General features: G+C 43.4%; 1 protein-coding gene across 1 annotated transcript; it reads left to right on the top strand.

The window, feature by feature from the left end:
- The first annotated feature begins 3510 nt into the window (after positions 1 to 3510).
- LOC141752676 (protein NLRC3-like) lies at positions 3511 to 13254 on the top strand. The gene is made up of 5 exons (XM_074610800.1): positions 3511 to 3854; positions 4326 to 4475; positions 6188 to 6360; positions 7828 to 9619; positions 12788 to 13254. Exons 1-5 carry the CDS (start codon positions 3832 to 3834, stop codon positions 12972 to 12974), a joined length of 2325 nt encoding a protein of 774 aa, XP_074466901.1. The 5' UTR covers positions 3511 to 3831; the 3' UTR covers positions 12975 to 13254.
- Positions 13255 to 14369: the final 1115 nt, after the last annotated feature.

The raw sequence follows: 14369 nt of genomic DNA, 5'->3' as shown, positions 1-14369 counted from the left end.
GTTGTTTACAGTCAGAACCCACCACAGCAGGCTGTTTACAGTCAGAACCCACCACAGCAGGATGTTTACAGTCAGAACCCACCACAGCAGGATGTTTACAGTCAGAACCCACCACAGCAGGTTGTTTACAGTCAGAACCCACCACAGCAGGCTGTTTACAGTCAGAACCCACCACAGCAGGATGTTTACAGTCAGAACCCACCACAGCAGGTTGTTTACAGTCAGAACCCACCACAGCAGGATGTTTACAGTCAGAACCCACCACAGCAGGATGTTTACAGTCAGAACCCACCACAGCAGGATGTTTACAGTCAGAACCCACCACAGCAGGCTGTTTACAGTCAGAACCCACCACAGCAGGATGTTTACAGTCAGAACCCACCACAGCAGGATGTTTACAGTCAGAACCCACCACAGCAGGATGTTTACAGTCAGAACCCACCACAGCAGGTTGTTTACAGTCAGAACCCACCACAGCAGGCTGTTTACAGTCAGAACCCACCACAGCAGGATGTTTACAGTCAGAACCCACCACAGCAGGATGTTTACAGTCAGAACCCACCACAGCAGGATGTTTACAGTCAGAACCCACCACAGCAGGTTGTTTACAGTCAGAACCCACCACAGCAGGATGTTTACAATCAGAACCCACCACAGCAGGATGTTTACAGTCAGAACCCACCACAGCAGGATGTTTACAGTCAGAACCCACCACAGCAGGATGTTTACAGTCAGAACCCACCACAGCAGGATGTTTACAGTCAGAACCCACCACAGCAGGTTGTTTACAGTCAGAACCCACCACAGCAGGATGTTTACAGTCAGAACCCACCACAGCAGGCTGTTTACAGTCAGAACCCACCACAGCAGGATGTTTACAGTCAGAACCCACCACAGCAGGATGTTTACAGTCAGAACCCACCACAGCAGGATGTTTACAGTCAGACCAGCTCCATCTGAATCCACCCAGAATAATCAGAAGCTGGGTTATATAGGTCATGTTGCTATCCATCCCATAAAACACTCAATATAACATCCCATCAAACACGTTCATCTGTACGTTACCACTCATCTTCTATCTATGAACACATCAGTCCTCAATAAGTCTAATGATTACAGCGAAAAAACAAATGCAATATAGTTTCTGGATCTGAATCACAGCAAACACATGAAGAGTCTATATGTATTTTACATCTTTCTAATACTTCTTTATCAGGGTAAATTATATGGTAAATCTTCATGGATACTTCTTTCACTTTATTATTGATATAATATTTGTTAATATTTGTTATAATATGCAGGAAAGCATTCCAGATACTGTTGGGTTTCTACAAAAGCTCTATAATCCACTTGACCTTAAAAGGACTATTCAAGATAGTTCCTTTTGAATGAGATATAAACATTTAAACTTTATACTGCATGATCATCTTCTCAGTCAGGCTAGGCGTTATCTGTTGAGACGGTTTCTTTAGTCAATCTGAAACTTGATAGTGTGACACGGAAATATAAATCCATCATTGTTAAAGTTACTCATTAACGATAAGCTTCTACTAACTCTGAAATACTGACGTGTGAAATTCAATAAACTAGTAACTTAAACATTTGACTAGTAGAGAATTTGGGATTATATTTCTAAATCCAGGTTGCTGGATATTACTTATGTCTTTTCTCTTTTTGTAACAATAAAAAACGCTGAAACATGAAATAGTGGAAGAAACATACAAATATAACTAATAAGAAAATGATATAATACATTTCAAAATGTAGGTTCTTGTACTAATTGAGCAAGGAAGATGTGTCATTTCTGGCTACTGTGTTTAGATCATGAAAAAGACTTGCAACTCAGAAATGGTTTTATTGTGCAACAGAGATGATATTTTTTCTTCCAGATGTTCAGAAACATCTTAGAGATATAATTCTGAAAAAACAACAACTATAAAAGCACATTAGTATTTAACTAAACTAATTTATTGACATGATTTAAACATAAAAATGAGATAACATCGGATCAAAACTCATTTTAATTCAACCTGTTCAAGACAAAAGATATTCTTATAAACACACCGTGTTAAAAATATGATTAGTGTGAACAACACACACACACACACACACACACACGCACACACACACACACACACGCGCACACACACACACACAGAGACACGCGCACACACACACACACACACACACACACACACACACACACACACACACACACAGAGACACACACACACACACACACACACTCGTAGGTAAACTCTGAGGTCAAAGGTTTCCTGTAAATGGAGAGATGAGGTACCCTGAGGGAGTGCTACTGAACTAGTTGTGTCTTGTAAAAGGATTCTATTACGTTACAGAATTTAGGTCCAAATCCAAACTGTACATACGTAAGACTTTAAACAGGCTCATGAACGGGGAGGGAACTATGACAGGGATTTCCTGTAAATGAAGAGAGGAGGAGACTGATCATGAGAACAGGAAGGAAACGATGAAAGTGAAAGAGTTCCGTTATTCTAGACTCCATTATGAGAAGAGGACCGAGGGCTGACGACTGAAGACTGAAGCAGGGTGAGTGTTAATCCAACATGTTATTATGTTACTGTTGAAGTGTCTGAGTCAGTTTCCTCCCTGTGGACTGTAGAGGAGAGAAATGTTAGAATGAACTCAACAGTTTGATTCATCTGTGAACACAAAGTCATGACTGGCTGAATAATCCTCATTAAAGCTGCTGTAAGCCAAGAAAACAAGCAGAGAGGTAAAGAGAAGTGACCAGGTGGAGCGCTGGCTGCTTTATTATACTGTATACTGTGTGTGTGTGTGTGTGTGTGTGTGTGTGTGTGTGTGTGTGTGCGCGCGCGCGCGCGCGTGCGTCTGTGTGTGTGTGCGTGCGTGCGTTTGTGTGCGTGCGTGCGTGTGAGTGTGCGTGTGTGTGTGTGTGTGTGGGTGCACGAAGCCACCAGCAACTCTATACAGCTGCTAAAGTAGCACAGACACACACACGGTGCCGTTACGCCGGGCAGACACACAGCTGGCAGGGGACCTTCTGAACAACTGAATGGTCGGGTAGGGCTGCAACAACTAATCAATTCAAACTATTAACGTTATTAAAATCATAAAGATTGTTGGCAACAAATTTTGTCATTGATTTTGTTTTGGTCTATGTTGCACGACACGCTGTGACGTCTCTGTGGGCAGGAAGTCAGCCAATGCCGCGCCTTGTGTGTAGTTCACTTGATGAATTACAGGAAATGACGCCGTCTCCTTCGTCCCTCTGGAGGAAGCATTTGAAAAGTGAATAAACTAAACTAAATGGTGCGGTGGAGACTTTTACTGGGAAAGTGTCTGCATGTGTCCTCGACAATACACGCAACACCGTGGCAGTTGTCTGTTTTGAACATACACTGCAGCTGGCGCACCGCTGCATGCGACGCACTAGTCTTGTCGGTTAACAATCGGTTAACGAGGGTCGGTTATCGGTCCCTAGCCGGCTTCTAGGACTACATGTGGATATCATTTCAAATGTTTCATCTGTCGTATCTTCCGAGGTGTTTGCAAAGTACCACAATCCTCTTAGGTGACTTTAGGAGAGAATGATGAAGAGTCCTGGTTCATTATTTCAACACCACCTTCACATAAAAGTCAAAACTCTGAGAGAGGAAATGGAGCCGTCTCTACTTCCCCTGAAGAACGAGTGCTTACTGAGTGACTTTGAGCTGCTGTTGGAAACAGAGAAACTCTGGGATGTCGTTGGCACCGTTTACCTCAACGTGTTCTCATAATTGGTGATATTGATCTGGTACCCTCTGCAACTAATAAAAAGGATCAGCCCTGATGAGGACTGTGTTTACCATTCTGTATGTGTGACAGATTTCCCTTCATCCTCGGAGAGTCGCACACTTTGTGAAGCTCTTTTGTGTTGGTAAAAGTGGAGCACACTGCTGGGTTAGCATGAGACGCATGAAAAATCCCTTCCTTAGTGCGACATGTCCGACTGCCACCCCTATTTTATTTTAATTGCACAGTGTGTTCATGACTTGTGTTAAGTGACCTACAGTAAACCATCGCTTCACCGACCGGCTTTGTCCACCGCAGATACTGCAGCCTATATATGCATGGCAACATACTCCTATTATAAACCCATATTTAAGCTTTCTCCTTCACAAACACAGACAGTAGAACTTAACACCTGATTAGGCAACATGCTGTTCAGCTCTGGTCTGACCTGGAAAGAACTGCGCGTGTGTGTGTGCGTGTGTGTGTGTGTGTGTTACTTCCTGTTCTCTCAGTCTCGCCTGTGACTCCTCCTTTCCTGTTTATCCTCTCAGGCTGACTTCAGATCAGAAGATGATTGACTGTGAGGAGGAAGAGGAGGACAGAGCAGAGTCTCTAGTCTCTGGCTGTCTGACTATGAAGACTGACTGGTCCATAGATGATCCTCCATGGTTCAGTACTGAACCTGGACCCTCAGAGTCAAAGTAAGAGAGCTGCAACTAACTCATTTATAGGACTCATTTGTAGTTTCCTCTGACAATACCATGTTTTCTGTTGATTTTGTGTTTGTATATTCAAATTTCTACACAAATGTATTTGCCAACTCCAATTTAACAGACTTCATCAAATAAGCTCTTCCTCTTAGTGTCTGTGACAGCTGTCAGTCAGCTAGAGAAGATGTAATCTAATCTAAGAAAACGGCTACAAACCTTTAAACCTCGTTATTGTTGACAGCAGCAGTAGTTTGTGTGTTTAGAGCGACCTTAATGACCTAAAAGAGAATTCATCAAGGATTCATTTGATGTGAATAAAATCATGTTGGTGTTTTCAGAGTTCAGTCCAGACGGAGAGCAGAGTCTCCAGTACCCAGCTGTCTGTCTATGAAGAGTGACCGGTCCATGTGGCTTCCTCCATTCTTCAGTAATGAACCTGGACCCTCAGAGTCAAAGTAAGAGACTGTTTCTACTGTAAGCTGACCTGATGGATGATGATGCATTGAGGATGAAGACTAAATGTTCTGCTTACAGATTTATATTCTGATGCAGAACTATTAGTGCAGATACTGTTTCAACCTCAGATGGATCTTAGTCTGGGTTTTAGAGCCACAAACTACTGATTGTATTTCTGTAACAAAACACCTGAGAACCTCCATTTCACAATTTACACTTCAAGAAAATGTTCATATTTCTGCCTGAACGTTGAAGTCGCTGTAAAGATTTACAACTATTCAAAATCTGAAAGAATGAGCTTCAAATGTGTAATTCATTTTCTCACATTTGTCCTCAAAATACTGTGTTGGTTTGACTTCTCCTAAAATCTGCTTTTTTGAAGTGGGGTTGTACGTATACTCCCGTGTTCTGGGAAGTAAAATTACTGCTTTAGTGAATGGAGTCTGGTGGCTTTGAAGAGAACGATATAACAGCTTCAGTTCCCCGTCACGGCCACGGAGACGGGACCCCTCTGGAGGACGGACACGGAGACGGGACCCCTCTGGAGGACGGACACGGAGACGGGACCCCTCTGGAGGACGGACACGGAGACGGGACCCCTCTGGAGGACGGACACGGAGACGGGACCCCTCTGGAGGACGGACCCCTCTGGAACCCAACAGGCAACAACAGCTGTCAGTGTGCTGACTTGACTATGACTTGCCCCAAACTGCATGTGATGATCATAAAGTGGGCATGTCTGTAAAGGGGAGACTCGTGGGTACCCATAGAACCCATTTACATTCACTGATCTGGAGGTCAGAGGTCAAGGGACCCCTTTGAACATGGACATGACAGTTTTTCCTCGCCAACATTTAGTGTCAGTTTGGAGCGTTATTTAACCTCTTCATGACCAGTTAGCATGACCTGGTTGGTACCGATGGGTTCATCGGGTTCTCTAGTTTCACATGTTACCAGTATCTTCACTCTAGCTTTAAAACTGAGCGGCTACAACCTCTGAAAGACAGAATAGCGTCCGTCGGATTGTTAAGAGGTTAATAAGACAGCCAGATGGTAAATTCAGCTCATTAGTGTTGTTGAAAGCAGGAGAGTTGAAATAAAGGAACACTGTCATCACAGACTGAATGCTGAGTTCAAACAGAAAAGTAGCAACACTTTAACTGTTCCCTGAGACCATCTGAGCTTTGAGACAGTGTCGTCCATTCAACATGCATTTTAGTTATAAAGACATGTCTTCACAGGAAGAGGAAGAGGAGTGATGTCTCTGTGGAGGAGCAGCCGTCCTGCTGTGCTTTGTGTCAGGACGTCCTGAAGGATCCGGTCTCTGTCTGCAGACAGTGCATCACCTCATACTGGGACCAGTCTGCTTCATCAGGAGACTCCTCCTGTCCCCAGTGTGGTCAGACCAGCACTGTACAAAGTAAGACTCTACATCTGTCTGCTGACGTCTCCATGTCTGAAAACACTACTTGTTCTTTTAATACATAAAGAGTCATAAAAGTCTCACCAGGTCCTGCGAGGACACTAGGGGACGCGCTGCTCCACTCAACTGGCCGTTCAAGCCATGGACATATATACATACGCCAACGTTGACGTACGGTCCACAGGTCAATGTGGCGTCTATGTATATATGTCTATGGGTCAAGCGGTGACGTGGAATGCACCTGATTGGTTCCTGGTTTTCTGCTCGCCGTTTCAAACAGGAAACAACATGGCGGCCTGCTCATAAACTTTCTGTTATTCCGTCTAAACAATCCACCAAAATCTACTTCTGAAAACATTTGAAGCCAGATCTGGTTTTATTTCAGAACTAGATCTCCTAGTTTGACAGCTTGACAGCTCTGTGAGGCGACGCGTCGCGCTGGACGGGCTCATGTGATTAAAGGACTGTTCCCGCCTTTTCATTTTGAAAGAGCAACGGCCAATGAGGAAACTCCGACACTCGGCTGACCAATCGTGTAACTTCATCACTCATTCAGTGACAGACTTCTGCGGTTGTAGGGCTGCTGGTCCTCTGCAGTCCAGCCTTGAAGACAGAGAGAACAAGAGAGACAGCACGAGCGAGAGGACGATCAGTAGAAGAGAGACAGAGAGACGTAGCGTGACGCTGTTGTGAATGAGAGAAAGAAATGTTATTTTCTGATTGTTTCACGGCGTTAACGTTCTAAAGCAGAAATAAATAACCCTCAAATACTCAACATGATTTACTGTGGAGACGGACGCTTTTAGTTTCACTTTCCTCCTCTGCATTCATTACATCCAACGTGCAGCAGTAAATGTCGTCACAGTGAGATTAAACCTAACGCTTATTTTTTTCCAGCGTGTTTTTTAGATGAAACGGGCGACACACTGAACGGCAGACTGCAGAGTGTGTTTACCGCTGCGACCACCAACAGCCCTCGTCACATGTCATGTTGCTTTTTCTTACATCAGAGGACTAATTTGCTGAATCTTCACAGGTCTTTAGACCGTAGTGGAAACACAGACAACAGTGGACTGAAGGACCTTCAGGTCCTTAAAAGTAGTAGGACTAAAAAGTCCCAGGAACTTTTGGTGGAAACCCGGCTTTTGTTAATAAAAACAGGTCCACACAACGAGATATGAACATATTCTGCATTATTTGATGAGTGGATGAGTTTTAAATATTACAGGGAGGAAGGAACAGCCACAGTGAGCTGTTTAGATGAAGAGCTGCAGACGGACAGCTGAGGCTCCGCCTCCTCTGCTGTCAATCAAACATGTACACCGACTGATGCTTCCACTAAAACTGGACTGTTTAACCTTTACTTCTTTTTATTTACTTTATATTGATCACTTCAATATTGGCAATGGAAATAATAAGCAGATGTTCTTTATTTAGTCTCAAACTGTTTCCCTTCTCTTTCAGCAGATAGAGGTCTGCAGGAGGTTGTAGATGAACATAAGATCAGTCTGAAGGAGAGATGTGAACGTGTGACTGAAGGAACTGATGAAACGGGAAGTGGAACCCTCCTCAACAGGATCTACACTGAGCTCTACATCACAGAGGGACAGAGTGAAGAGGTTAATACCCAACATGAGGTGAGGCAGCTTGAGACAGCTTCCAAGAAGAAGACCCTCCATGACGCTCCAATCAAGTGCCAGGACATCTTTAAAGCCTTACCTGACCAACGGGGACACATCAGAGTCGTTCTGACGAACGGCGTCGCTGGCGTTGGAAAAACCTTCTCAGTGCAGAAGTTCACTCTGGACTGGGCAGAGGGCTTGGAGAACCAAGATGTCAGTCTGGTGGTTCTGCTTTCGTTCAGGGAGCTGAACTTGATCAGAGATGAGCAGTACAGTCTTCTCATGCTGCTCCATGTTTTCCATCCAACATTACAGAAGGTCACAGCAGAGAAGCTCGCTGTCTGTAAAGTTCTGTTCATCTTTGACGGCCTGGATGAAAGCAGACTTTCACTGGATTTCCACAACAACGAGGTTGTGTCTGATGTCACCCAGAAGTCATCAGTCAACGTGCTGTTGACAAACCTCATCCAGGGGAATCTGCTTCCCTCAGCTCTCGTCTGGATAACTTCCCGACCTGCAGCGGCCAATCAGATCCCTCCTGCATGTGTTGCCAGGGTAACAGAAGTACGAGGCTTCACTGACGCCCAGAAGGAGGAGTACTTCAGGAGGAGAGTCAGTGATGAAGAGCTGTCCAGCAGAATCATCTCACACATCAAGACATCCAGGAGCCTCCACATCATGTGTCTAATCCCAGTCTTCTGCTGGATCACTGCTACAGTTCTGGACCACATGTTGACTACAGACCAGAGAGGAGAGCTGCCCAAGACCCTGACTGACATGTACTCACACTTCCTGTTGGTTCAGACAAAGAGGAAGAAGCAGAAGTATGGTGAGGGACGTGAGACGAGTCCACAGGAGCTGACGGAGGCTGACAGGGAAGTTCTTCTGAAGCTGGGGAGGCTGGCGTTTGAACATCTGGAGAAAGGAAACATCATGTTCTACCAAGAAGACCTGGAGCGGTGTGGTCTGGATGTCACAGAGGCCTCGGTGTACTCAGGAGTTTGTACAGAGATCTTCAAAAGAGAGTGTGTGATCTTCCAGAAAACAGTCTACTGCTTTGTTCACCTGAGCGTTCAGGAGTTTCTGGCTGCAGTCTACATGGTCCACTGTTACACAAACAGCAACACAGAGGTACTGAAGGACTTCCTGGGAGAAGACTATGTTCATTCAACCCTGGATGACTTCCTGAAGAGAGCCATGGAGAAATCCCTTGAAAGTGAAAATGGCCACCTGGACCTGTTTGTTCGCTTCCTTCATGGCCTCTCTCTGGAGTCCAACCAGAAGCTCTTAGGAGGTCTGCTGGGTCGGACAGACAACAGTCCAGAAATCATCAAGAGAATCATCACCGGCCTGAAGAAGATGAACAGAGTTAATACCTCTCCTGACAGAAGCATCAACATCTTCCACTGTCTGACGGAGATGAACGACCACTCGGTGCATCAGCAGATCCAAGAGTTCCTGAAGTCAGAGAACAGATCAAAGAAGAAACTCTCTGAGATCCACTGCTCAGCTCTGGCCTACATGCTGCAGATGTCAGAGGAGGTTCTGGATGAGTTGGACCTGAAGAAGTACAACACAACACCAGAGGGACGACGGAGACTGATTCCAGCTGTGAGGAACTGCAGAAAAGCTGCGTAAGTCCAGATGTGATTAACTTTATAGATCAGTGTAGATTAGTAGTTTAGTTCTTCAAATATACACACTATAAATTATTCTTAAAATATAATATTCTTATAAGTGTTCCACGTGTTTATTACATAAATATGTCAGTTGTATTTTGTCACAGATGTTCTTGAGCTGTTTCAAATGTTGAGTTCAAAATGTTTCAGTACTTTGTGTTTCTAGCTGTCAAGTTAATGAACACTTATTCTATTTATTTATAATAATTGTTACATTTTACAGTTTTTTCTGATTTATGTTTTTGGGTGATGGAGACGACATGTGAACCTGGTAAAACAAATGAAAAGAACAAAAGATCAGCTGGCTGGTGGAGCGCTGGGTCTAACCGGTGTAACGGCAGCAACAGAACGTTTGCTGATCCGGCGGGGAGTCGGGGCGGTCCTGGGATCAGAGCCCTGGTGCTGGGGTTTGCTTTCAATAGGCCTTGCACCACATTACACCTTACCTCCTGTGCTTTTGGGCTCATCTCTTTCGTTGGCTTCAAATCCAAACTGTTGCCATGTTGCCACAGTTTTAGTTTCCTTTGAGACCAGCTCTGCCATGTCTCGTCTCATCACCCCAAAAAACACATGAACTTCCTAGTAAACAAACCTCTTCTTGTTTATACACCAACATAACATCATAATATTACGTTAATCACGTTGTCATATTACAAATACAGGCTGGATTTAGCACTGTGACTCTGTCGGCACAGGTTGTTGATGTCTGATACTTTTTAGTTTGCCAGAACGTGTCATAATGACAAATATCGGTTCTGCCGGTTAGCATAAAATCAAACCGGTTTAAGCTCGTACACCGGACCGGACCGGAGCGGACCAGACCAGACTGGCAAAACCGGAAATCGACCCAACTCTAGCATTAGCCACCATAAACTACTGGGGCCTCATGTATAAACGGTGCGCACGTACTAAAATGTTGCGTACGCTGTGTTTCACGCTCACGCCGGGATGTATAAAAATCAACGTGACGTGAGAATGTGCGGACCGTCCTCCAAACTCTGTCATCTGGCAGTGTCAAACTACAAAGTACTGAAACTCGTTAATAATTTTTCCTCTCAACTTACTGAGCTTTATTTATGATGTGGGATAAAAAACAACAACACATATTTCTTAACTAGTTTGCGCATAATGTTTAACATCACAAAGGCACAACAAACCACATTTAAACTAATTACCCAGAGATGACATGCCTTAACCACCGTGCCAAAAACAAAATCGCGTGCTGCACAATGTGGCAAACCATCGTGGTGAGCCTGTGCCCCAGAGGACCTACAGATGGATGAACCGGACCCTGGCCCACCTAACAATGAGCCAAATGCAGCAGCTATACTGCGCCGTTTAGATGAGATACACAGAATGTAAAGCAACCAGGTTTATTTTTCAACAAGGTCTTTTAATATATGACTTATCCCACCAAGAACGTCATTCATTCTTTTTAATTCGTTGCATATATATATCCTTCATTGTATTGACAATCTCTCTCTGTGGCTCCAGCACAGCGTATAGGATTAGTGAGGACACAGCCAGACCGGAACCCCTCAGCAGTCGAGGCTCGGACGCAGCTGACCGTGCGCCTTCGGAAGCCTTCGGGAGCCTTCGGGAGCGCACGGTCAGCTGCTGTGGAGACGTTGCGTTTGTTACTGATTCCTGATGAAAGACCATCAAATCAAATATGTTTTCTAGCTTCCACCTCAGTAACAAACACTTCAATTTCACACTCTGTGAAATTCTTCTTTTTTGTTCCTTTTCCAGCGTGATTTGCCGTCGTTATTGTTATTGTTATTGTTATTGTTATTTGGACAATAGGTGACAGCATGGCGCGTGTTTATAGTCATTTGCATAGTTATTAATGGGAGGAGACAAGGCGGACCAAGTGGCACGTGCAGTTGCGCTCAATTTCACGTCAATTGGGATGTATAAAGGAAAGGTGCGCAGGAACAGGCGTACGTACGGTTTTATACATGTGAACATTTCTGTGCGAACGTACTTTTTCCATTTTGTGAGTACGCCATCTTCCAGTGTGAAAGCTGCGCAGTCTTTTATACATGAGGCCCCAGCTCTGCCATGTCTCGTCTCATCGACCTAAAAAACACATGAACTTCCTAGTAAACAAACCTCTTCTTGTTTATACACCAACATAACATCATAATATTACGTTAATCACGTTGTCATATTGCAAATACAGGCTGGATTAGCATTAAATCAAACCGAAAATCGACCGAACTCTAGCATTAGCCACCGTAAACTACTGGTCATACGAGACAAAGCTAGTCGTTGTAAAACCCCTGAGTGTGTTGAATCGAGCAATGGTGCATTTTATTGCTCATGAAGTCAAGTTGTGTTCCATCATCGTGTTTTTAAGTCTTTCCTTTAATTCTGTTACTCACAGAAGGAAACTCAGGTGTTTCTCTCTCTTGTTGCTGTAGAGAAGAGTAGTAACAGGAAATACACAGCTTCCACCAATAACAGCCGTCTGATGAATATATAACAGCAGAATGGTAGAATTCAGACTTTTTAAGAGATCTTAAACACACCAAAGATCAATGTTGTGTTTTTAATGCTGATACACTGATAACATCTTTCTGATGACATTATGCTGAAAATAATGAAACCTTATTGTTTCTTTAATTGTGTTTGTGAGATGAAAACGTTTGATACTCAGATAAGAGTGTTAATGACAAAACACCATACAGTCATTAAAATATCTAATTATATGAATGTTTAATTATGTACATCAGCTGTATTATTATTACTTATTCACTGAGTTTTAAAAATGCTTTTCTAATCAAGAAGGCCTCATGCTAACTTTGTGGAGACAGACCTGGGATCAGATCTCACTGACAGACTGGACATTAGGGAAGCCTCAATGTAACTACATGTTCTCTCTCTTCATCTGCAAGATTAAAGAAAAACAAAGATTAAAAGTCTGCAGGTTTGAGAGAGAGTGATGAGAATTATTGTTTCATGTCAAACAGTGAGATAAGATTAGCTGAACCACTGATGTGAGGAGCAAATGTTAATCAGAGAAGTATATATCAAACTGTTTAGTCATCAAATGCATGAAGTAAATATAAACTGTCCTCTTTCATAATAACATATTTTGTAATCTTTGTGTCATCACAGACTTTCTAGATGTAGACTCTCAGATACTCACTGTGAAGTTGTGGCCTCAGCTCTGAAGTCCAGCCCCTCCCATCTGAGAGAGCTGAACCTGAGTCACAACAACGACCTGAAGGATTCAGGAGTGAAGCTTTCTGCTGGACTGAAGAGTCCAAACTGTAGACTGGAGACTCTGAGGTCAGTTCACTGACTGTAGTTTATGTAGTTTGTAGACACTCTCTCTGCACTGGCTCTGCTCCAGATGGCTCTAGAGAGGGACTTTCACGTTTTCACGTCGGCCACCGTAGCTCTCCAACACGCTTGGCACACAGGAGAGGCTTCAGTTGGTTGTAATCTCCTCACCTCACCGTTAGATACCACCAGATCCTAAACACTGGACCTTTAACCACAGACCTTATTTCAGGCATCTAACTAAAAACCCATTGACCTCCAGACGAGGAAACAGGAAGTGCTAAAATGCTAACTCATTTCTGCAGCTCTCTATTTTAACATGTCTAAAGGTGCAGCACTCTTCAACAAACACGTATTGCACCAACTTAAAGGCACATAAGTAATGATTATGAACCACACCATCTAATCAGAGCAAAAACCAAATAAATATTCTGCATCAGAAACATCTTTGCAGGTTCATATTTTTTTTCAATCTATCTGAATACAATACTCACATGTTCATATGTACATTCAAAGAGTTATTCATGTCTGTCATCATTCCTTCTGTCTGTGAAGCAATCCCCGTTTAACCTGAGTGTTACGAGATGAGGACTAAATCCACAGTCTTGTTGTGTGTAAAATGACCTGTAACGTTGATCTTAACCTAATCGGAGGCTTCATCAGTCTGAGTTAGATGTGTTAGGGCTGGGTGACCTGGACAAAATCAAATATCACAATATGTTTTTGTGTAAATGACCAATAATAGAACAGCTAGAACAGTCTGGTAAGTTCAGAAAATGACATCACTTTACTGTAATTTAGCCTTTAAAACCAGGAAATGACAACACTTATGCCATATCACGATATTACTAGAGCTGTCGATCCATTATAATTTTTAATCACGATTAATTACAAATTAATCACACATTTTTTATCTGTTCTAAATGTACCTTAAAGGGAGAGCCAACAGGCAACAACAGCTGTCAGTGTGTCAGTGTGCTGACTTGACTATGACTTGCCCCAAACTGCATGTGATGATCATAAAGTGGGCATGTCTGTAAAGGGGAGACTCGTGGGTACCCATAGAACCCATTTACATTCACTGATCTGGAGGTCAGAGGTCAAGGGACCCCTTTGGACATGGACATGACAGTTTATCCAACATTTAGTGTTAGTTTGGAGCGTTATTTAACCTCCTTCATGACCAGCTAGTCTGACATGGTTGGTACCGATGGATTCATCAGGTTCTCTAGTTTACTATGATACCAGTAGTAGTAGTAGTAGTAGTAGTAGTAGTAGTAGTAGTAGCAGCAGTAGTAGTAGTAGTAGTAGTAGTAGTACTAGTAGTAGTAGTAGTAGCAGTAGTAGTAGTAATAGTAGTAGTAGTAGCAGTAGCAGTAGTAGTAGTAGTAGTAGTAGTAGTAGTAGTAGCAGT

Source organism: Sebastes fasciatus, chromosome 16 (assembly GCF_043250625.1).
Source record: "Sebastes fasciatus isolate fSebFas1 chromosome 16, fSebFas1.pri, whole genome shotgun sequence".
Taxonomy (NCBI): Eukaryota; Metazoa; Chordata; class Actinopteri; order Perciformes; family Sebastidae; genus Sebastes; species Sebastes fasciatus.
The sequence above is the reverse complement of the archived record's forward strand: the minus strand, read 5'-3'. Positions and strand labels throughout refer to the sequence as shown.